At 32.9% G+C, this 21,873-nt stretch overlaps 2 protein-coding genes across 2 annotated transcripts; one reads left to right on the top strand and one right to left on the bottom strand.

The window, feature by feature from the left end:
• Positions 1-1,284: 1,284 nt before the first annotated feature.
• On the bottom strand, positions 1,285-12,203 carry LOC128189420 (kelch domain-containing protein 10-like). Its single transcript, XM_052861027.1, has 10 exons — positions 12,066-12,203; positions 7,441-7,571; positions 6,376-6,460; positions 5,279-5,433; positions 4,779-4,921; positions 4,535-4,619; positions 4,306-4,372; positions 3,846-3,893; positions 3,376-3,515; positions 1,285-2,361 (listed from the first exon to the last, which is right to left on the bottom strand). Exons 1-10 carry the CDS (start codon positions 12,151-12,153, stop codon positions 2,158-2,160), a joined length of 1,146 nt encoding a protein of 381 aa, XP_052716987.1. The 5' UTR covers positions 12,154-12,203; the 3' UTR covers positions 1,285-2,157.
• A 109-nt stretch (positions 12,204-12,312) lies between these two features.
• On the top strand, positions 12,313-21,648 carry LOC128183483 (uncharacterized). The gene is made up of 9 exons (XM_052852517.1): positions 12,313-12,493; positions 13,735-13,845; positions 14,137-14,311; positions 14,771-14,914; positions 15,034-15,116; positions 16,595-16,702; positions 18,308-18,424; positions 19,842-19,894; positions 21,032-21,648. The coding sequence occupies exons 1-9, from the start codon at positions 12,398-12,400 to the stop codon at positions 21,045-21,047; spliced, it is 903 nt and encodes a 300-aa protein (XP_052708477.1). The 5' UTR covers positions 12,313-12,397; the 3' UTR covers positions 21,048-21,648.
• The last annotated feature ends 225 nt before the right edge of the window (positions 21,649-21,873 follow it).

Genomic DNA, 21,873 nt, shown 5'->3' with positions numbered 1-21,873 from the left:
TCACACTAAAACAAACAATGAAAACCTGTGACAGTAAAAATTACTACAAGATGTGGTGCTCAATGGATTTGCATAAAACTTGGTAGGAAGACACTCTCATTCAAATATCACAGCAACGACTAATTAAAGTTAGGTAAAAGTCCACAACCTTTCATAAACTGTTCGTACCTAAAAATAGAAGCCATTCTACATGCATGTCACTGACAATGTTTCTAAGTGTGTACAAGCAATACTAACATGGTGGTACGAAATTATCCAAAATGGGACAGAAGAAAGAATTTCAAATCTCGTCATGTTTCAATGTTTTGTGTTTAATGTGGCTATTAAATCTTTGACGGTTGTTAATAATCAATACAAATCATCCATTTGACATGGAAAATTGTAGTTATGAAGAAGTACTATTCTCCCTGAGATGACAGAATGACAGAAGAAATGATGGCACTGATGCATCTCTTCCTCACTCCCTACAATCACTCCCTACTGCCATTATAACATGCAAATGTCATTTTTGTTACCTCCATCTAGTGGAAAAAGCTATCAGAGAACTTTGCTAAACATGGCTTGGCCAAAGCAAAAGATTCTACAATGTAATCTACCTGTAATTGAAACAACAGGCAATGCTAATGCAATGAGATGTAACTGTGAAAACAAATCTAAAACATATGACATTATAATGATAAACTTGTGAAGTGTAATAATTTTTAGGTATCTAGAGTGTATTAATATCATAAGTATATAGTAATGGTGTAAAAGTTTTAATGTAAAATGTAATATTGTTATCACTATATGGGGTAAAAGCAGGTAAACATTGGGTGACATTGTTTAAAATACCCTCTAGACTTGCTCAAGATTCACTGCAAATATATGGATAACCTTCATTAAACTACTAACACTTCAACAAACAATAACATACCATTATCATTTCAACATAAAAGAGGATTGGGCCAATTAATCTGAATAAGTGGATCAATGCACAATATACAAGAGTTAGTGTAATCTTAGTGTACATTGTATTATGCAAAAAATCAATTCTTTTTCAGGGAAGCCACTAGTCACACCAACAAAAATAAATTGCTAAGTGCTTTGCAAAAATTTAATCACAACAATTCATGAAAACATAAACAGAGAGAGTCCCAGTTCCTCATGAAATCGTGACTTGACACTGATATCTACATGTACTTCAGAAATTATTAAATTTTGAGGTAAATCTACACATAAACACTTAAAGAAAATTTTTTAAAATGTCTTCTTCTTTTTTATGAAATAAAGATGGCTTTCTGTGCTGATGAATAATTTTGAGCAGTGCAGTTGTTATTACATGTAAAATGAAACTTGTATAAACACACGTTTTTGAGAAACAGGTTTTGCGTTAAGATAAACAATATTGTCATAATAAATGAATCATATATTACATACATGTTCATTGTATGCTTGAATTCAAATTGGTGTCACATTACACAACAAAATAAAGAAAGCACAAGAGTGTGGGATCGGGTGAAAGGCAATGTCTGTGTATATTTCTCGTGTTTCTAACTATAAAGCCAAGTATGCACCAATTCACATTATGGTTTTTCATGCACATAGTTGACACAGAAAAAAACCCAATAAAACCAAATTAAACATGTACAAAGTAAAAGAAAAATAAACGACTTTTGTTATTTATATCTTTACAAAATTCCTTGAATTTCTAAAACTAAATATGCTTCATCTGTCTCCAATATTAAAATCTATGTTTACATTGTACATGTATATTCTTAATAAAGACAAATTCTAAATAATGTAAAAATAAAATCACATTAAGATTGATATATACATAAACTTCTGTTTATAACAAAACTTCCTTTAGTCATTTGGAGACACTCAATTAAAATTTGAAATACTGTACATAATGCCGGAAAAGTCGTTCAATTTGGCAATAAAAAATTAATGATAAACATAAAATCCAAACAAACTAACAAAAAAATGACAACGACAATAATACAAAACAAAATTATGGATATTTGTGATCCTGGATGACAAAGTGTGGATTTTACGGTTGATATGGCGCTGTAGAATTCTTACACTGGGATTTTCAGGACAATATTACACCAGCTGTAGTTCCATCAAACTGCATCACTGGTTTTGGTGTACGCCTTAGGAAAGCTTGTCTTTGCTGTGTCAAGACAGCTTCTCAATGAATTGCATAGGTAGAAATGAGGAGAGGTATGCAGTCTTTTTCAGGGTCTCTGAATCCAGACAAGACGTGATCTTCTCCCAGCAGATTTCCTGTAGTGTGGGGGTGGCCAGCCATACTCTCTGTAAACAGTTCGTTCTGACCCGATCAATCTTGGATACCCCTCCAAACACATACATACATCCATCCTGAAAAAAAACCCCATAGATAAGTTACAATAAGGTACATATTATAAGCAAGTCATTCAAAGAGCAACAATCCATCTCAGTATGCCTTGGATTAAAATGCATGAGTTTCATATCAATATATAGGAATTTACTTATAAAGTCTCTCTTTCAGACATTGTTTCTGATACTGACAGCATTATTGCTGACATCGTGAGTCTTATTTCAATGACTATGTTTTGTGTCTTAAATTAAACATTTTATAGTATAAAACTTATCACTGGTAGCAAGAACCTCAGTACTATTGATTTCAATAATGAACACTATTTACTACTTGTCTTTAAGTTTTTAAACAACTCTGATGAAGGTGACAAGTATTTTCTGTCTGCCCAAAATCAGTTTTCAAATTGCTCAATATGACCCAACATGACATACATAAATGAGTGACATGGAACAGTAAAATGTGAATCTTCATAGAAATTAATTGATTACCATAAAGTCTCAGTATTACATGCACCTGTGTATAAAAAGCACCCTCAAATCTAGGTGTAAAATGATGAAAAAACTGCTGTTCTTATGTTTAATATGCATCCAACAGTGTCTAATTAAAGCAATAATGTTTAACTGGATAAAGGGAGACAAAGTAAATAGGCTTTATATCAAATCTTAATTATTGCTAATTTTCCGCACTTAAATAAAACTGTAAAAGTCGAACAATGACCACATGACGAGTCAACGAATACACTGGCAAAGAATTGTTTGATGCAAAGAACAGGGTCTGAGTGGATAAATATTCTAATATATGGAAATAAAATTAAGAATAAGGTGCTTTTGACAAAATTAGTCTAGGATACACTCATACAACTTTCATAACATGCGATATAGGCAGTCATGCTCCTGTGATATACCAAGAAACACTGTCCCTGAAAAAATGGGGTAAAATTTTCTTCCTATGTAAAACACGCACACCCCACTTTGAAAAGAGTACCGTAAGTGCTATACACAAGACTTTAAAGTAAAGTAAATTCATTGCTTTACCGAAGTAATGTCAGCTGAGTGGAAGTACACTGGAACTTGGAGAGAGCATGGTAACTTTGACCATGTGTTTGTCTGAAGCGAAAACTTCCAAATGTCTCCGAAAATTGTTTGTGTGTCAAAGCCACCACAGATGTACACATCTACAAAGAGGGAGACAATGTTGTAAACATATGGCATCTCATTTGGTTGAGATTTTCAAAGGTAATATTTATTGTTAATGAGTTACCAAAATATGTTATTTACATAACTGTTATAATTTGGAAATCAAAATGTGTCCAAAGAAAAACACTACATAGATAATTGATTTTTTAAATTTTATAATTATGTTATATTCTTTCATCGTTCCTTTAGTGTCTTGTAATCCATAACTGGGAATCCATTTTGAAATTTTATGATAAAAACTGTGTAATTAATCACTGATGATGCACACAGTGAAGTGAAAGTTAGAAATACTGTTGTTGGCCCCTGACCTTGTTTGAATTTCACACAGCTGTGGCATTTCCTGAGAGCTGGGAAACCTGCAAAAACAAGCCTCATTTTACAAAGAAACCATACATCAATGTACTATTCATTCATTGTTCTGATATTCCTTATCCACGTACATAATTACACCTCTATTAATTTGTTAAACAAAAAAAATAACCAAATAAGAACTTGATTTCTTCACTTGTTTCTATAAAATGTTTACCCCTAAAGCATTTGTAAAGTATAACTTTGCACTTTTCCACTTCATTTCCTCCAACTGCAAATCTGGGGAGGGCAACGTTCATTGTACTACATGTAATATGGAGATAGAACCCTTGTGTTAATACTATTACTATTGGGGTAAACTTTACAGAAACAATGCCTGAGATTTGTTTGACAGCTGACAGACTGTAAGCTTTGATCTACTGTTGTATCTCGGTGGCACTGTGTAGTGGTCAGACCTACCATGTTTGGGGTCTGGAATGGATTTTATATTCTCCCATTGACAGGTTGGAATGTGAAAGGCTGGTACCTAGCAAAACAATATAGTCATTCAGCACATATGTACAGCTATGAACAAACCCACACAAGTCCATTGAGATCCAAACATTTCAACTATGGCCTTAATAGACAACATTGACTCTAAAATGTATGTTTTTATTGTTTATAACATTTAGATTTACTTTCATCTTACAAATTCAAACCCGAATGTTGACGAAGCTGTCCCTCCACCAAACACAAAAAGATGACTGTCATCACACGCCACCTCATGGCGGTACCTAAAACAAAGTCCATAATATGAAAGTACCGGTATGTAAAAGTATCTGTTCAACAAAAAGAATGTTAAGTAAAACAAATACAACTACTTCCATTATAATTTCTGTAGTTTTACAGATTGTATAATACCAATGTAAGATAGGAAGCAGTAAACAGTATACCTGCTCTCAGGTACAAAGTTAGATTGGGCTGGCAACTCCTCCCAGGTCAAAGTTTGAAGGTCAAGTCTGTGAATATGGAGGTCGTACGTATAGCCTGATGTGCCGCCACAGACATACATGTGTTTACCAATCTTTGTAAGAGTCTGTGGAGAAATCAACGTTAAATAAAAGGAACCCGCAAAAATATATGATCTTTGCAGCATTTGTAAGTGATATGCATTCCATCTAATTCTAATTTAAACAAAAAATGCAAATATAACATGCAATTTACATAGAACTGTTCCATATTAACCCTAAAAAATTCTATGCCAAAATCATGAGAGAGTCAAGCACCAATTTGCATTTGGCTCATATTTTTGAGGATAGAGGTTTATTTTTGTGCTGACTTTCAGATTAAATGCTATTCTAACTAACGCCTTCATGCTAGGGTCAACTCCCACATGTTGCTACAATACCTCTCAAGCAATTCTGTTTAAATGGTAATACCGTACACAACTTACATGTCCATATTTTTTTTGTGGTGTCTGACCAGAACACTTCATATGCCTCCATTTGAGTGTGTCCAGGTTACACACATTGAGCTGGTTGCTGCTGTTGGAGCCGAAGGGGACCCCTGTCCCCCCGAAACACAGCAGGTTCCTTCCCGCCCTTAAGACTAAAAATAACGAAGCCTGTGAATAGCATTTCTAGTCATTACACATACTTAAAAACGAAAACAAACCTCAAGATAGTGAAAGTCCACAAAACTAGAACCTGTACAGCATTGATTAGCGGTACTTATAATTAAAACTGATACAGTATTGGTTCCTAAGGCTATAACTTATTCAGCATTGAGTAGCGGTTCTTAAAAATTTTCAAAACTTATACAGCATTGGTTTCTTAAAACCAAAATTAATACAGCATTGATTAGTGGTATTTGAAATCAAAACTTATACAGCATTGAATACCTAAAGCCAAAGCTGCTCGTTACATTAACTGAGATTACATTTATTTTTGTCCACTTCTTTGTATGTTTTGTAAAATACAGTTTTGATGATGCGTAATTTTTTGGACATTGCCTATTTACGTAGGTATATATCTAATCATTTTGTTGTAACTGATCAGTCTTGTCAAGTTAACATGAAGTTTTTCACCTCTAGCTGTTTCTACCAGACGTCTATGAACATAAATTTCAGTTCAGATTTTGTAACTTTAGAAATAATGTGCACCCTTTCTGAATAAAAATTACCCAATGCTAGCTAGTATCACCTCAAAGGGTAAAATTTTGTCATTCAGAGAGAATTTCATTATATTAATTAAGAAATAAACAGTATGTTAAAAAGTTCACTGGGACATAAACTTGGTCATATGATCAAATCCTGAGCTGGCGTACTATATAACTTCAATTTCACTCCTCATTTCCTTATTTTCATATCAATTTTTTACATACTCCCAAAAAAGTGGGGGGCCAACTCCATGATTATTCCATTTTTTATATGTAAATTTTCAAAAATTTGTTGCTGCGAGAAAAAGTGGGGGGGGGGGGGGGGGGGGGGGGGGGGCAGGCCCCCCCTGATGCTACGTGCCTGTATGATGTCATTGATATAGACAGAAGTACCTGCATGTGAGGCTAGTTCTATGGGCATGCTGCCGTCTGTTGATAGAAGTGACCACTCTCTTCTGGCAAAGTTGAACTTCCATAACTAATAACAAACACAGAAGAAGATAATGAATTGTCTTAGTGATAATTACTGATCAAGATTTTTATTTGAAAATGAACTTCTAGTCAGGACTACCAACAACTCTGTAAATCACTAATACATGTAGAATACCAACAACTCTGTAAATCACTGATACATGTAGAATATCAACAACTCTGTAAATCACTGATACATGTACAATACCAACAACTCTGTAAATCACTGATACATGTAGAATATCAACAACTCTGTAAATCACTAATACATGTAGAATACCAACAACTCTGTAAATCACTAATACATGTAGAATATCAACAACTCTGTAAATCACTAATACATGTAGAATACCAACAACTCTGTAAATCACTGATACATGTAGAATATCAATCATCTGAGAATAGCAGGTACAAATCCAGATCATGTGAACAAATCCAATAAAGCTTGAATGGCTTAATGATATATTTGCATGATCACCCTACCATATTTGATCACCTCATAATATTCAAAGAATGATTCCTCATTACTTATATAATTTTCAGCAATTGTACTGTTAGATATTAAAATAGTCATTGATGAAATGCATTGGTCTGTACATTAGACAAAGACACTGGAGAATGTAGATATTGAAGCATACATTTTTCCCTTGGAATTTTTGACATAGAACAAAATTAACATATTAGTCATACATAATAGCCAATTTCAGTATATGCTCTCAACGTTAAATGATGTAGACCCTTTCATGATAACTGTGTTACTGCTCTCTTGCAGGGCAAATTGATATACTTTGTGAAAGTTTTAGTATATGAATAATTAAATGACGAAAATGAAACAATTGATGTTATGTCATATTTCACCAAACTATGTCATTTTGCCCTGCAAAAAAGCAGTACTGCAGTTACAGTGAAGGGGTCTAGCTATTTTAGTATGTGACCTCATCGTGATATCCATGAGGTACACTTTGTCAGTGGACGTGGCTGGTTTACCTCTTTAAACAGTGGGTAGTAGGTATCTTCCGTGTTGGGGATATTGTGGAACTTTGGGTTGTAGCCCCCGAGGACATACAGATTATTGTCATCCACTACTACTCTGTGACCACTTCTTGGAAACAGGAAACCTGGAAGTACGCAAACAATCACAAAATCAAATACCAGTATCTCATGTATGGAAATCGATGTCATTTCATAAAATGTGTCATGATTGTCGTCTACATTTCTTTAGATGGAGTGTAGCAAAATTCAAGTTACAGACAGTGAAGTGGTGGCCACATCTTTTCTTTGCATTTCTTTTTTAAATTTTAAAACAAGACACTTCAATAGGTTTGTTACTCACTTACTGACTGTCTACACACTCTGATATATATGAGTTCAATGTATAGGTCCATAGAAGCCTTGGCTTCACCCTGTATACTGGTATTTCAATCTGTATAGACAGTAAGTTAACAATCCTAATTAACAACAATACTGCCAGACAAATGATATCCTCTTTGTGTAAAATTTACAGTGAACTTTATGTGACATGGTTCAAAATAAGTTGGGTAATTGGGCTTTTCTAAACCTGGAGCTTATGAATTAAATGCCTGTCATTCTAAAAGAGAACTAAACAATACATTGTCAACTTATTGCAAAAAAGGAGATACTGTACTGTAACTATCAATTGAAAATTAAATTTTCATTTGTCTAAGATTTTATTTGATCTACTTTTTTCTTATATTCCTCTTTAATTTATAATTTTTTATTTGTTCAAAGGCTGTAGAATTTAGATTATTTTTAGTTACTTTAGAATTGAACGTCTGTGGTAGACATACACGCAGGGTCCCCACCACTGTAGCTGTGTTAAACTGTGATCCAGTACCCTCCCTCTGAGACATGTAAATAGCGAGATGCGTTATGTAACATCTTTAAGTTATTGATAATACTACACAATTCTTCTGTCATTACTACTGTCATAGATATATAACATCAGTGTAGGTTCCTTTTCCCACTGAGGATGAATGGACTTCCTGACTTGTAAATCATTCTTAATCTAAGCGAATAAAACCATTTATAGGATCAAATTTTAAAATAATTCAGTTTACAGTCAAACCAAATTCTTAGAAAGGATTATTAAAAAAACCCAGCTTGTTTTTGATAACATTACCAAATAAAGTTGAATTTACATGTTATGAATATATAATCATATATTACATTTTACAATATATAAATGTCTCATGGACATTGTTTACCTAATGTTTGTGTTCTAAATGTTTATAAAAATCTACAAAATTTGAAATAATGTGGTTACTAAATGTAGCTCTAAAATTCTAGCTGCCAGTAAATGCAGTTCTGTAAAAAAAAACAAAAAACATATAATTAATTTTTCAGGAAAACTTGTGCTTCTTTATGAAACATTTCTCTCACTTCTTAACAACTTGCATCTCAAAGTGATATGTGTTAAAATCAAGTGCAGTATTAATAACACCAAAAGTCATTAAATTATATTATCTTTGAACCAAGCTATTCTAAGCTATTCAGTGTATGAGCTAGCTGATGGGTGATCAAAAGAATCTCCAAGGCAAGGAGAGAGACATTTGCACACCCCAAAAAATTTCTACATTCCATGGAATGTGTTAGCAAATTGGAAAATAATTCCAATTTTTTAGAATATTCATTGAAAGTAAATCCTAGCAACTAAAAATATTAAACCCAAAGTACTTTTCCATAAGGGAACGATTTATCAAATTTCATGGTCATCTGTACCGTTAAAACGCATTACAAAAAATTTTACGCTACATCTTTATCATGATTACGCTATTTATTTTCAGCTCTAAGTAAATATAATTTGAAATTTGAGGAATTTATTTCATCATGCATATTTTTCTTGTTCTACAGTGGGGATAGAAGACCAGTTCCGTCACGTCTCGTAGATCTCCGCCTGGGGCTGCGTTCTAAAACCGTGGAGTTGCTCCCCTAACATTGCACGATCCGGGGCAGGTCTATTCGCCGGAATGACGACGGAATAGACGTAGTGACATATATAAAAAGGTCGATAACTTGTGTTAGGTATAAGCTATCACCATTCGGTTTTCAGTTTTTTAATCTGTGGATAGAGGGCTATCGAAATATGTAAAAACTTTTTTGATAAGTACATGTTTAATACATAAAACCTTGACCGGAATGAGCTATGGTCGCAAAAATCAGCTGCCGGAATGACGAAGTCGGCTTCAGAAAACACCTAATATCTCAAAAAGTTTTTAATATTTTTTCATTCGGAAACGATTTTTTTAATCACAACAACCAGGTCTATAAAATGTGAAAAAATTAAATCGATATCTTTAGATTTAATATGCAAAACCTTGACCGGAATGGAAAATTTTCGTTAAAAAAGAATGCTGTAATCGTGCAGTCATCTCTAAATAATCACCTGTATCATAAAAACCATTGATTATATTTCCATTCGGTCAAGATTTTTTTCATCCTTAGTTATACACCTTTCAGATAATATATAGTTTTATATATCAAACTGGATTTAAATGCTCAAAACCTTGACCGGAATGGAAATTTTACACTCAAAATTAACAAATTTTATTAATGCGCTCAGGTATCGCTCAGGTAAAGAAGCCGTACTACAGGAAGGTGTGAACAACACCTGTAATAAAAACATATATGTACTACATGAACTCGTATACGTAGATAATCTTACATCTGCTTTTTTAAACATCATTTTAAAAAGAAACAATATATACGCGAAATTAAGATGAAATTGTTATTAGTTATTTACTTTTTATTTAAAAGGTTTTTATATTATTTATTAAAAATAAATATCAACGATGCTTTATCACAGTAAGATAAAAAATCCGGTAGGAAAAAACCGCGACCGAATGATTGCGACAAGGAAGTTATACCAGCTCCGGATTCCGCCGCCGCCGCGTTAGAACAAGAGGATGTTGGCGACGACATTCCCGTTAAAAAAATCAAATTAGAATGTAAAGAGGCTTCCGATAAGGTTATTCAAGACGAAAAATGGGTTTCTGGGCTTACAGTTTCGCACAAGAAAAATATTTTAGATCCAAAAGGGTGGTTGTGTTCCGATATTGTGAATTATTCATTACATATAATCAAAAAGCAGTTTGAACATATACATGGGTTACAGTTAACAAATTTTGCACCACTATTTGACGAACAAACTAAATCATGGAAATGCGATAAAAAATTTGAACATACTCAACCACCTTCAGTTCAGATACATCATACGGGTAGAAGTCATTGGGTAACATCTTTTCAAAATAACAATAACGAAATTTGTATTTTAGATAGTCTTAGCAAGAGCAAGAACCAAACAGTAAACACTCCATCTCTTGAAATTCAACTCTCTCTTATTTATGGGCGTAATAAGACTTCTATTCCTATCAAAATTTTAGATTCTCAACAACAAGAAAATGGCTATGATTGTGGATTATTTGCAATTGCTAACCTTGTAGAATTTTGTTTTAATCCCGATAATTCATTTCAAACTAAAACCTCTTTTAAATCAGAAAGTATGAGAAACCATCTTGTAGAATGTTTAGAAAATGGTTTATTTACGCAATTTCCGCAAAATTCATCACAAACTCCTGACATTACAGTTTTAAAACATAAGATTTTAACAATTAATTGCTGTTGTTCTTGTGGATTTCCAGATTGGGTGGATGAAATGGTAGGCTGTGATTTTAAATTAGGGAAAAAGCTTTGTAATGTTTGGAAACATTCAAAATGTGCAGATGTAAATAATGATTGTACAGATTGGCTATGTATTGACCATTGTCGTGATTAAATTTGTGTTGTTCTATTGAAATTTGTTGTTTTAATAAACCCTCTGTGTTTTTATTACTTGTGTTGTTCACACCTTCTTGTAGTACGGCTTCTTTACCTGAGCGATACCTGAGTGCATCTAATAAATTTTGTAAATTTTGAGTGTAAAATTTCCATTCCGGTCAAGGTTTTGAGCATTTAAATCCAGTTTGATATATAAAACTATATATTATCTGAAAGGTGTATAACTAGGGATGAAAAAAATCTTGACCGAATGGAAATAAAATCAATGGTTTTTATGATACAGGTGATTATTTAGAGATGACTGCACGATTACAGCATTCTTTTTTAACGAAAATTTTCCATTCCGGTCAAGGTTTTGCATACTAAATCTAAAGATATCGATTTAATTTTTTTCACATTTTATAGGCCTGGTTGTTGTGATTAAAAAAATCGTTTCCGAATGAAAAAATATTAAAAACTTTTTGAGATATTAGGTGTTTTCTGAAGTCGACTTCGTCATTCCGGCAGCTGATTTTTGCGACCATAGCTCATTCCGGTCAAGGTTTTATGTATTAAACATGTACCTATCAAAAAAGTTTTTACATATTTCGATAGCCCTCAATCCACAGATTAAAAAACTGAAAACCGAATGATGATAGCTTATACCTAACACAAGTTATCGACCTTTTTATACATGTCACTACGTCTATTCCGTCGCCATTCCGGCGATTAGTCCTCACCCACGATCCGTCAAATCAGCTGTTACTCCACGAACAAATTGTACATCTTCTACGTAACCAAATATATCATGCAAATAAAACTGAAACAAACATCCTTACCTAAATTGTTTCTGTCTATATTTTCAGTAGATTCGTCATCCTGTTCTGGCAAACCTATTTTTTCTACGACTAGTCCCCTAACTGCCATTTTTTCTGTTTATCTGTCATTGAAAACGCTCAGTTAACCGTGACTAACGCATCTCTATAACTGAGACGAGCACTAAAATCTATTCGCTGATTGGCACGTTTTTAATCAATCCAGCCACTCAAAACCGGCGTTACACTTCTACTTTACCAGAGTGGGTAATAACCGAGGGGCTACGATTTATCGCACCAACTTTACCGTAATCCTCAGTCAACATGTGTCGCGGCCGTTTGATAACCATTTTTTTATGACATTTGTCAAGATGCAGACGAGAATATTAAGCGAATTCCTTAAGTTGTCTCAGACCTTTTGTAGGCGGAATCTCTCAACTATTCATTTTCACGTGAGACTAATAACAGTATTTCATATGCAATAATAACAGAGTAAATTCGAACGTAAGAATGAAATTGTGTTAAGTGTAACCAGGTCCAGTGTAATATCTTGATTTAGCTATAACGCTTAGTTAATTACTATGTATTTTCAATCTTTCACATTTTCACCAAAATTCAGAAATAGACAAATTTTGCAAGTTTGTGACTACTCATATAACCATTATAACTGCAATTAGTCTAGCTGAACTGTTAAAAGGAACCCACTTCAAGGATATTTTGAACATTGCAGCTTTTTAACACTTTTAAGCAAAGGTATATTTCCATTGTTTTGGTAACTGCATCATCGGAAATACATGGTCAGACTCACATACGCTTGCGCTTTCTAATCATGGGCCAACTCCTTGAACTTTTTTTCATTCACATGAAAATTAATCATACTTAATTTACCGATGTACCAATTACCTTAATTTACCATCTCTGATGATAGTGTAAATGTACACCACATTATGGGGTAACTGCTCACTACACTGTGTACTATTTGAGGTATGGATATTAAGTACATGTATGATCTCTTCCCATTGTGCAAAATTATTACCAATCAGTCTTGTTTACCAGAATTGGCCTCATTTTATATTTCAAGAAGTAAATATGGGGTCATGAATCAATTTGTCACTTTAAAGATTAAAGTATCTGAACATGCTGAAGCCTCTGAGATGTAATTTGATAGGGATCATTACTAGCATTGCTTTACAGGTTCAAAGTTAAAAACTACCAATGCACTAAAGTGTGACTTTTTATACCTGCACTTTTAAGAAGAGTGTATACGTATTAACAAATGGCGGTTATTCTAAGTGGATAATTCAAGCTATATAGCTAAATCAAGAGTTTCAGGTTTCTTGTTGATGAAAAAAGAGCAAAAAATATAAAACTGTACAAAACAATTATTTGAAGTCATTTCAAAGTTGTATCATTTTCACAATTGGGTATTTTATACTTGGTGGGGTTAGTTTCAAAGTCCTTTGCTAAAACACAATTTACATTTCAATGTTGTATCACTTTTACAAGTTTCAAAGTCATTTGCCAAAGCACAGCTTATGAGGACTTAAATGGTAAAATATCAACCTCTATCCCTTATCTGAAACAGATGTGGAAGTTTTAGAAACATTTTAGTTTTGAAAATGTGCATATGTAATCCAAAATTCTGTCCTCGCATTCTGTGTAGTTGTGTTATGGTGAGACTTGATGATTTTAGAAACACAGATACTTGCCAGAAAAGTCCTTGACTAGCGTTTTTAACACACATGGAGGGACCAGACTCCCCTGGCTGTGTGGTGCCAGTCAACCCTTTTCAACCTCATTCCATGTAAGTATAATTTGATATACAAACAAGATATTGATGTAGCGTAGACATCAAGCATCTCTCTGTAAAAATCAGCTTCTTATTCAGGTTCCCAGAGTTTCTTTGGTGGTTGACTACAATATATGATTACCCATGCTTGAGGAAATTTTAGTGCTGTTCAGTTTTATTAACTGGTATTTATTAATTAATTTTTTTTTCGCAAATGGCAACATCACATCTCTCTGAAGCAAATTGCATGGGTATTATTTCAGGCACTCACTCAGCATTTTATAATCATCTGTTTCTTTACTACAGAGTTTTCATTCAAGCCACAAAGATAAAAATATTCTGGAGTTATTGGAGAATGGAGAGGAAATATTGCCATCAGACCTTGAACTATGTACATTTACTCCCAAGGGAGCTTACATATATCTTCTAGAAACCTTGCATGAATCCCTAGACATAAACTGGCAGATTTCAATATTTTTAAGTAAGTATTATTTGGAGAATATATTTTCTATAAGAGAGAAAACAGTTTAGAATTTAAGATGACCTTCAGTAAGCTCAATAGTAAATTCCAGGGATGGTACAATTACATTTACTGGGTACATGTACATGTACTGTACAGGAATGGTTAACATCATAAACTAACCAGGTAAATGAATATATAAATTGCCAATTGATATACCTGCAAGTACATTATCAGAAACCCACGGTCAGTCTCGCATGCATTTTCTGACAGTGAACTTTTGTGAAGGAATCTATCGGAATACAGCATGGATTACTCATCTGAACAAGAAAAACCAAGCAGTGTGAGACTGTTTGTAGATTTTGGAAGTCTTTTTAGAACATGTCCTGTATTAGTCCAGTACTTGAAATTAAAATAATAACAAACATGCAATTGTGACAAAAATTTATTGTAAATAAAACCATTTTTCATATTTTTCAGGTTCTGTTTTATTAAGATTAGCAATCATACCAGCAACGTTGGCACTTAGTAAATTGCAGAAAAGAAAATTTTTTGTTTTATCAACAATGAAAAGGAGTGTTAATTTAACAGCAATAAAAAAGAAAAAAGGAGGTGTAACGACAGGTACCGTAACTTAAATGTATGGATGAATCTTTTATATATCAATATTTTTGTTATATTAATTGTATTTTGGCACTTCAGTTTAGATAATCTCACCAATAAATTTTGTGTTTTACTTGCAGATTTGGTGAAATTAAACAACAGTATTTTTAATCATGGTCCTAAAGATGCTTTCTGGTTTACATTAGGACAGAATTTAGTTGAGGTTAGTAGAAGTGTGTCCATTAGGATTACAGGGCCCTGCATGAACCGTTACATATTCTGTCCTTTCTATGGGAAGTAATTCATTTTTGTGTTGTTATAATTCAATGAAAGCATACAAGTTGATTTTCTATCTCAAATTAAAAGAAATAATAATTTTAATCATTTCAATGTGGTTTTGACATTATGTTTTACTAGAAGTAAAGTAATAAAAAAAAGTCATGCACACACCAGTTGAGATAAAGACTATAGAATCCCAGGATAAGTACATGCTAAACATCTAAATATAAAATGAAGATTTCTTTTCCAGCTAAATTGTGTCATAATAAATTAAGGCATGAAAATAATTCATCTCCAATTGAATAGTGTCACAATAATTAAGGCATGAAAATTTGACAAATGTATTTGTTTTGTCCAACATTAGAATGTATAGACTGAGTATTTGGATCACAAAGTATTTGGATCACAAAAAAGTTAACGTTATAGTCGTTATCTACTAAGTTTTAGGCCAATTTTTCAAATATTTCTTGAATGGAGAAAAGAGGCATTTTTTTTGAAATTTAAAGATTTCATTGTGAATTAAAATTGATGTACGTTAAAGGCTGTTTGAAAATAAATCATACTTATAATAATTCAACAAAATATGGCAAACGTGCAAACTTTTTTAAAATATTACATGTAAAATAATAGACATTATAATTTTGTATACTGATATTGCAAAATTATTGTGCTTGATTGTATATAGGAATTTGATTCTGAGAGTTCCAGAAATTCCACCTACATTTGTATCAGGTACAACAAGAAAGTAGAATTAGTTTTTAACTTGAGACCACCTTTTGCAATAATACATTTTCTCCTTTTATTAAAATGAGTTGATGGAAGACAAAAATATGACGCACATCCAATGATGCAGGGAATGCTGTAATGCTTGATGTATCAAACATTAAAAAAACCCAACTGTATTAGATAAATTAGTGCAATTATTTATACAGTATATTTAAATGTCAAATAAACTTGCACCTTTCACTGAAACCCCCCCCCCCCCCCCCCCCAAGAAAATTCTAATAAACAAATTAATAATTTATACTCTGATAAAAAAAAGTATAAGTACAGAACAAATACTCGGTATAACAATTCTCATAAAAACAAATTAATATTTCTTTTTTCATGGAAATAAATTAATGTGACATGAGTGGACTTTCTTATTGTTATATTGTTACTATATATTATCTTAGTGAAGGAAAGTATAACAATCACTAAGGAGTTTTCTGAATCTACCAGTAGATATTTTTTTCAAGCACTCTTGAAGTACAGGTAAGAATATATCGCAGAGAAGATTTGTATACAAAAAACCACCCCTCTCTGCAATTTTCTAACTGCCAAGGGAAATTATTTACTAGGGATAATACGGTATAGATGTTGCAGTGGTTTCTATGTGTTGCTATATAGGCTAATGATAATTCCAATATTTTGTTGTTGTAGATTGCTGCTCTCTTTGTTTTTTGTGAGAGTTACCAATCAATCATCAGTCTACTGGGATTAGATTATTTCTCTACAGTGAGTTGGGAATGGTCAGGTTTTCTTTTAATTGTAAGTCTTTTTAGCTCTCAATTACAATTTTATTAGGAAAAAAATGTTTGCTGCAGAACTGTAGCTCCACAGGAAATTCAGGTTGACAGACCGTGGAGCTACAGTTCCATCCATCCAAAAATTTGTACATTTATTGCGCCTAAAAAGTTGGGCATGGTTTTGAGCTTATTAAACTACTGTAGAGGCAGAAATATGCGTTGAGGATTTAATTTCGTTATTTTCGTGGGCAGTATAAATCAACAAAATTAAATCCATGATTAATTTTTAACCCAAGTAATAATGAATACAAGAGATAACGATATCACAAAATTAAATGTCAACGAAATTGTATTTGGTTTTAAAACAATGAAATTTTGACCCAACAAAAATTTGTGCTTCTACAGTAATTTAGGATTATATTCTGTAATTATTTTCATACCAAAAAATTCATGAGATATGTTACTTCTGATTAACCATTTTATTTGCCTCAAATGTTTTCCTAAACACCCTAACCGACGTCGGGAAATGAAGTATGTTGTTTCATTGTACTGGGCTGGTGAGGGTGTACAAAAGATATTCAGAGGCAAGTAAAGTAATGACATCTTTAGTAAAATGTCTCTGGAATCTTTTGGCTTTAAAATTTTCCAGAATATATTGCTAAATTAGTTTAATAAGACCAAAAAATCCACGCAAATTTTTGTGTGCAATAATGTTACATTTTTTTTGTGTAGGTGGAATTGTAGTTCCACAGTCTGTCAACCTGACTGAGTTTCCTGTGGAGCTTAAGTTTTGCAGCTAAAAGAATGTTTGCTGGTCTGTATTGTTTCAGATTACAATAATCATTATATTAACTGGTAAAGGAAACTCATTAAGGCCAGTTAAACAGAAAATGTTTTTTGGAGTAAATGCAATTCTTGTTGTTTATAAATGCAACCATTTGCATTTGCATAGTATTCTGGTATAAATGAAAAAGATTGAATTAGTAAGCAAAGTACTTCTTGCGATTTAAAATGCGAAGATGATTACCTTTAAGGTACCTCACTACACCCACACTTATACTTTTTAAGACACTACATCACAAGATGGTGATTTAAATGTTTTGTTAAACTGTTTATATGGTTCATTTGGGTTGTAGCTCAGTGGTTAAAGTATTGGGCTTCTGAACTGCAGATCACGAGTTCGAATCGGCCTGGAGCTTTTGTTCATGTTAACTGAATTAAATTTTTGAAAATGTAATTTTTCATCCAAAATTGCATATTTTTGGGCCTATTAGACTTATATAATTCTTATCCATTATGATATCTATCATAATCAAGTAATTTTCTGCTAATTTGTGGAAATATTTCACAGTGTAGTGAGCCACCTTAAAAACAAAGTACATCCTTAGCATTTAAATTTAAAAAATTGCATTTTAACGCAATGATTATTGAGGTTAAACAATAATTTTCCTTTTTAAACACAAAAAAAGCATTGCTTGTCTAGGATTTGCCGGCCTATATACATGTACCTAGTAATTACCAAGCATTAATTTATTTTATGTGTTCAATAAAATCTAGGTATCTGTGTTAAGGTTTGTACTTTATATATGCTTGTTGGTGTCATAACCAGCCAGATTTGTTGTTTTAGATGATGTGGACCTCAATGCTTCTCTCTCCAAGAATAGCCGCCACAGGAAATGTTTACTGGTGGGCCCCACTTTTCTTTTCACTGTATCCTGCGCTATTTGTAGCTCTCCTTCCGATAGTAAGTATCAAGCTCCTATTAAATATCTTATAGGTGTATGTACACATTTGCCAGGTCAAGTCACCTGGCATTGATTGACCCATCAACACCTGGGCTGCGTTCAAGATCGTAGCTGCTACGTAGGGCTACGTAGTTAATGGAAAGCTAGCCTAGCCGCTACATAGATATTCGTAGCCTAAATATTTCATGCTAAGCATCAAATTCAAGATGGCTACCTTAGTTACCACTTTGTAACAAACATTAAATCTATTTACTTATTGATATTTTGTTCATCCTTTAAGTTATAATGAATTTTAACATGTATATTTCCGCTTGAAATTAACAAATTAGGTCGATGTAATTAGTCTTTAGTTGAATATTTCCAACTTCAAATCTGAGACCTAGCGGTCCTTTCAATAGACCTAGATATCAATGACCTAGTGGCTAGGCTAGCAGCTACGATCTTGAACACAGCCCTGTATTCATTATAGCTGCAGGTCTGTAGCTCTACAAGAAAATTCAGGATGACAGCTAAAAAGCTATAGTGCCTCACTAACAAACAACTTGCAAATAACTTGGGATAAAATATTTAGCTTGTAACTCAGACTTCTGTGGAAATATTTGATATAAAATAACTGTTTAGACATTTTACTACTGAACTTTTCTCTATGCTTGCCTCAGACTGTCTTTTAAACACCCTCACCAACCTCAGAAAGTGAAAAATATGCATGTATTGGTACATGCATTTTAAATTCATCATGTGCGGATCACTGATGTAAACAAATGCATGTTATGTTGTGTTGTCATTTTCAAGTTTTTTGCATGCAAGGAAATTACACAACCAGTCAAATTATTTTCATGTGAAGCTTCAGATCTACAACTACCTGTACATATACAAGATAGTGTAATGTTTGTAAGCATTTAAAGATTATAAGCTTTTTTTAAAAGATGAAGGAAATTGTACTGGTATTGGTAAGTGGGTATATTAAAAAAAAAAAAACTCTATATGAAATTCTGCTTTTCTACTCCAAAACAAGTTTGATAGAAACAAAGTATGCATTCATAACTAAATATTACTTAGCCATATTATTATTAATTAAATATCACTTAGTTTAGTAAATATAACAGAGTTTGGTAATTATGAGACAGTAAATATGAACATAACAGTAATAGATTTATTTGTATCATTTAATGAACCTTAGCAATTAAAACTTTGCCCTGCAAAAGAGCAGTACTGCAGTTACCTTGTCAGTCTGACTGAGGTTGTATTGTTTATTACCAAGAACCATACGATTCATAGGTGTTAAGTCAGTATCTGGTTTATACCATCATTTATGTACGGTATACTTCTTACAACAAATGGGGGTATAATAGGTGTTTGTTGTTCATATACTTTTGTTGTTTAAAACAAATGCATAACTTTATGTATTTCTTTCAGAGCCTCCAGTCCTATATGGTCCCAATGTTTTTTGGAAGATCAGTAGTACAAAGGTACATGTATAATTGTTTTTTAGTGAGAAACTATTGCATCTATCCACACATTATACCGGTAATTGTTTCTTAGTGAGAAACTATTGCATCTATCCACACATTATAATTGTTTCTTAGTGAGAAACTATTGCATCTATCCACACATTCATGCAGCAGAATCAGAATCATTTATTGTTTGTCTGCGAGAAGAGTTATTCCTCTTGTTTCTTAGTGAGAAACTATTGCATCTATCCACACATTCATGCAGCAGAATCAGAATCATTAATTGTTTGTCTGCGAGAAGAGTTATTCCTCTTGTTTCTTAGTGAGAAACTATTGCATCTATCCACACATTCATGCAGCAGAATCAGAATCATTTATTGTTTGTCTGCGAGAAGAGTTATTTCTCTTGTTTCTTAGTGAGAAACTATTGCATCTATCCACACATTTCATGCAGCAGAATCAGAATCATTTATTGTTTGTCTGCGAGAAGAGTTATTCCTCTTGGATAATTTATCACTGTTAAAATGCAATTCATGGGTGGAGAGGAATATTATGCATATAAAAATTTTAATGTGATACAATAAAAGATTTTTAGCTTTTGAGGGCTACCGGTATGTTAAGACTTATAGCTATTAACAGTGGCATTTCAGCAAAGAAGTTGTCCTTTGATTTTTCTCTTGACAACAATTACCTTCCTGTACTGTTCTCACATGTATTGTGAATTTTAGGAAATATCTCTCCTTTACATTTTACTAATAGAAATGCAATACATGTACCTTGCTTGGTGGCGAGAATTCTGAACTGCCACTGGCTGTGAATCCCTTGTAGGATTGTATCATTTATACAGGGCATCCTTTAGGTCCTTACGTGTCTTGCTTCTCTGATATTTACACACAATACACTATGGGATTAAGTCATTTCGATTCATGGCCTCTTGACTCTGAACCCTTTTACTTTACATAGTTCAGGCAAAAGTACATGTATTTGATTCGAACATCCATTTTATCACTCTATTGCTTTGTAATAAAAAACTTGAGTCCAATCATGATACAGTGCAATACTTTTCCACCAGACTTAATAATTTTTAAATATATGTGTTTTGTATTTTAAGTCTCTTGAAACTTAGACAAGTAATAATTTTCATTTTAATTGCAGACTCAGGATGAAATGAGAGTTAAATTCGAATATTGATGCTGATCCCTCCAAGTCAATTGTGAAATTCATCTATGAACCTCCACAAGGTTGTTCCAAAATATTCCAATAGAAACGTCTCTTGATGTTTGACTTTGTGTAAAAGAGACAATGATGATTATATTAGGGTATTTATGACATAAATAGACATATAGACAGAATTGTGGCTATGTAGCATCCAGTATGTATGTGAAAATGTTCTGTCATATACGGTACACATTACAAGTAGGCTTATGATGTTTGAACACGTTTCACAGTCTATCAGTGCATTATGTAACATGTTTGTGCATGTTTTATGGTCATCAACAATTTTAAATCCATTGAAGTCCAATGGCTCCTCTATTATGGCTTTGAAGGTGAAATGAAAACTATATTTTGTTTTATAACAAGTGCCTGTGTACATCACTGACCATAGGGGACTGCTGGATAAACATCTCAACTATATTGGCTCTGTAATGATGACTACAGTTTTTGTTATGAGCAAACTGCTTCACTCGCCATTTTTATAAAACTGTATGCTCATCTCCTTTTTTACTTCGCAAATTTAAAATAGGATATACAGTAACATTTTTGTACATTTATCCACAAACATGCCACCCGAAATGCCATGCTATTGTATATATGCCTGACAGGCAGAGTATGAACAAGACTTGGCATAGTTTGATTTGTTGTGATCCCACCACACTGTCATTGATAGCAATTACATCTGCTAATGCAACTTCTGACCTGTCCATTAATGAAAGTGTATTCATGAATGAAATGTAAATTTGTTAAATTTTGTTAAAATTAGATGATGGAAAACTTGT

Source organism: Crassostrea angulata, chromosome 1 (assembly GCF_025612915.1).
Source record: "Crassostrea angulata isolate pt1a10 chromosome 1, ASM2561291v2, whole genome shotgun sequence".
In the NCBI taxonomy this organism is placed as follows: Eukaryota; Metazoa; Mollusca; class Bivalvia; order Ostreida; family Ostreidae; genus Magallana; species Magallana angulata.
This window is presented reverse-complemented; position numbering and strand designations above follow the sequence as displayed.

Coding starts and splice junctions, on each gene's coding strand:
- LOC128189420 (XM_052861027.1), bottom strand. CDS start 12,153: ATGGCAGTTAGGGGACTAGTCGTAGAAAAAATAGGTTTGCCAGAACAG. Junction 5,434..6,375: donor AGAACTAGCCTCACATGCAG/GTACTTCTGTCT, acceptor CGTTATTTTTAG/TCTTAAGGGCGGGAAGGAAC. Junction 3,516..3,845: donor CTGTGTGAAATTCAAACAAG/GTCAGGGGCCAA, acceptor CCCTCTTTGTAG/ATGTGTACATCTGTGGTGGC.
- LOC128183483 (XM_052852517.1), top strand. CDS start 12,398: ATGACATTTGTCAAGATGCAGACGAGAATATTAAGCGAATTCCTTAAG. Junction 14,915..15,033: donor AAAAGGAGGTGTAACGACAG/GTACCGTAACTT, acceptor TTTTACTTGCAG/ATTTGGTGAAATTAAACAAC. Junction 15,117..16,594: donor TAGGACAGAATTTAGTTGAG/GTTAGTAGAAGT, acceptor TTGTTGTTGTAG/ATTGCTGCTCTCTTTGTTTT.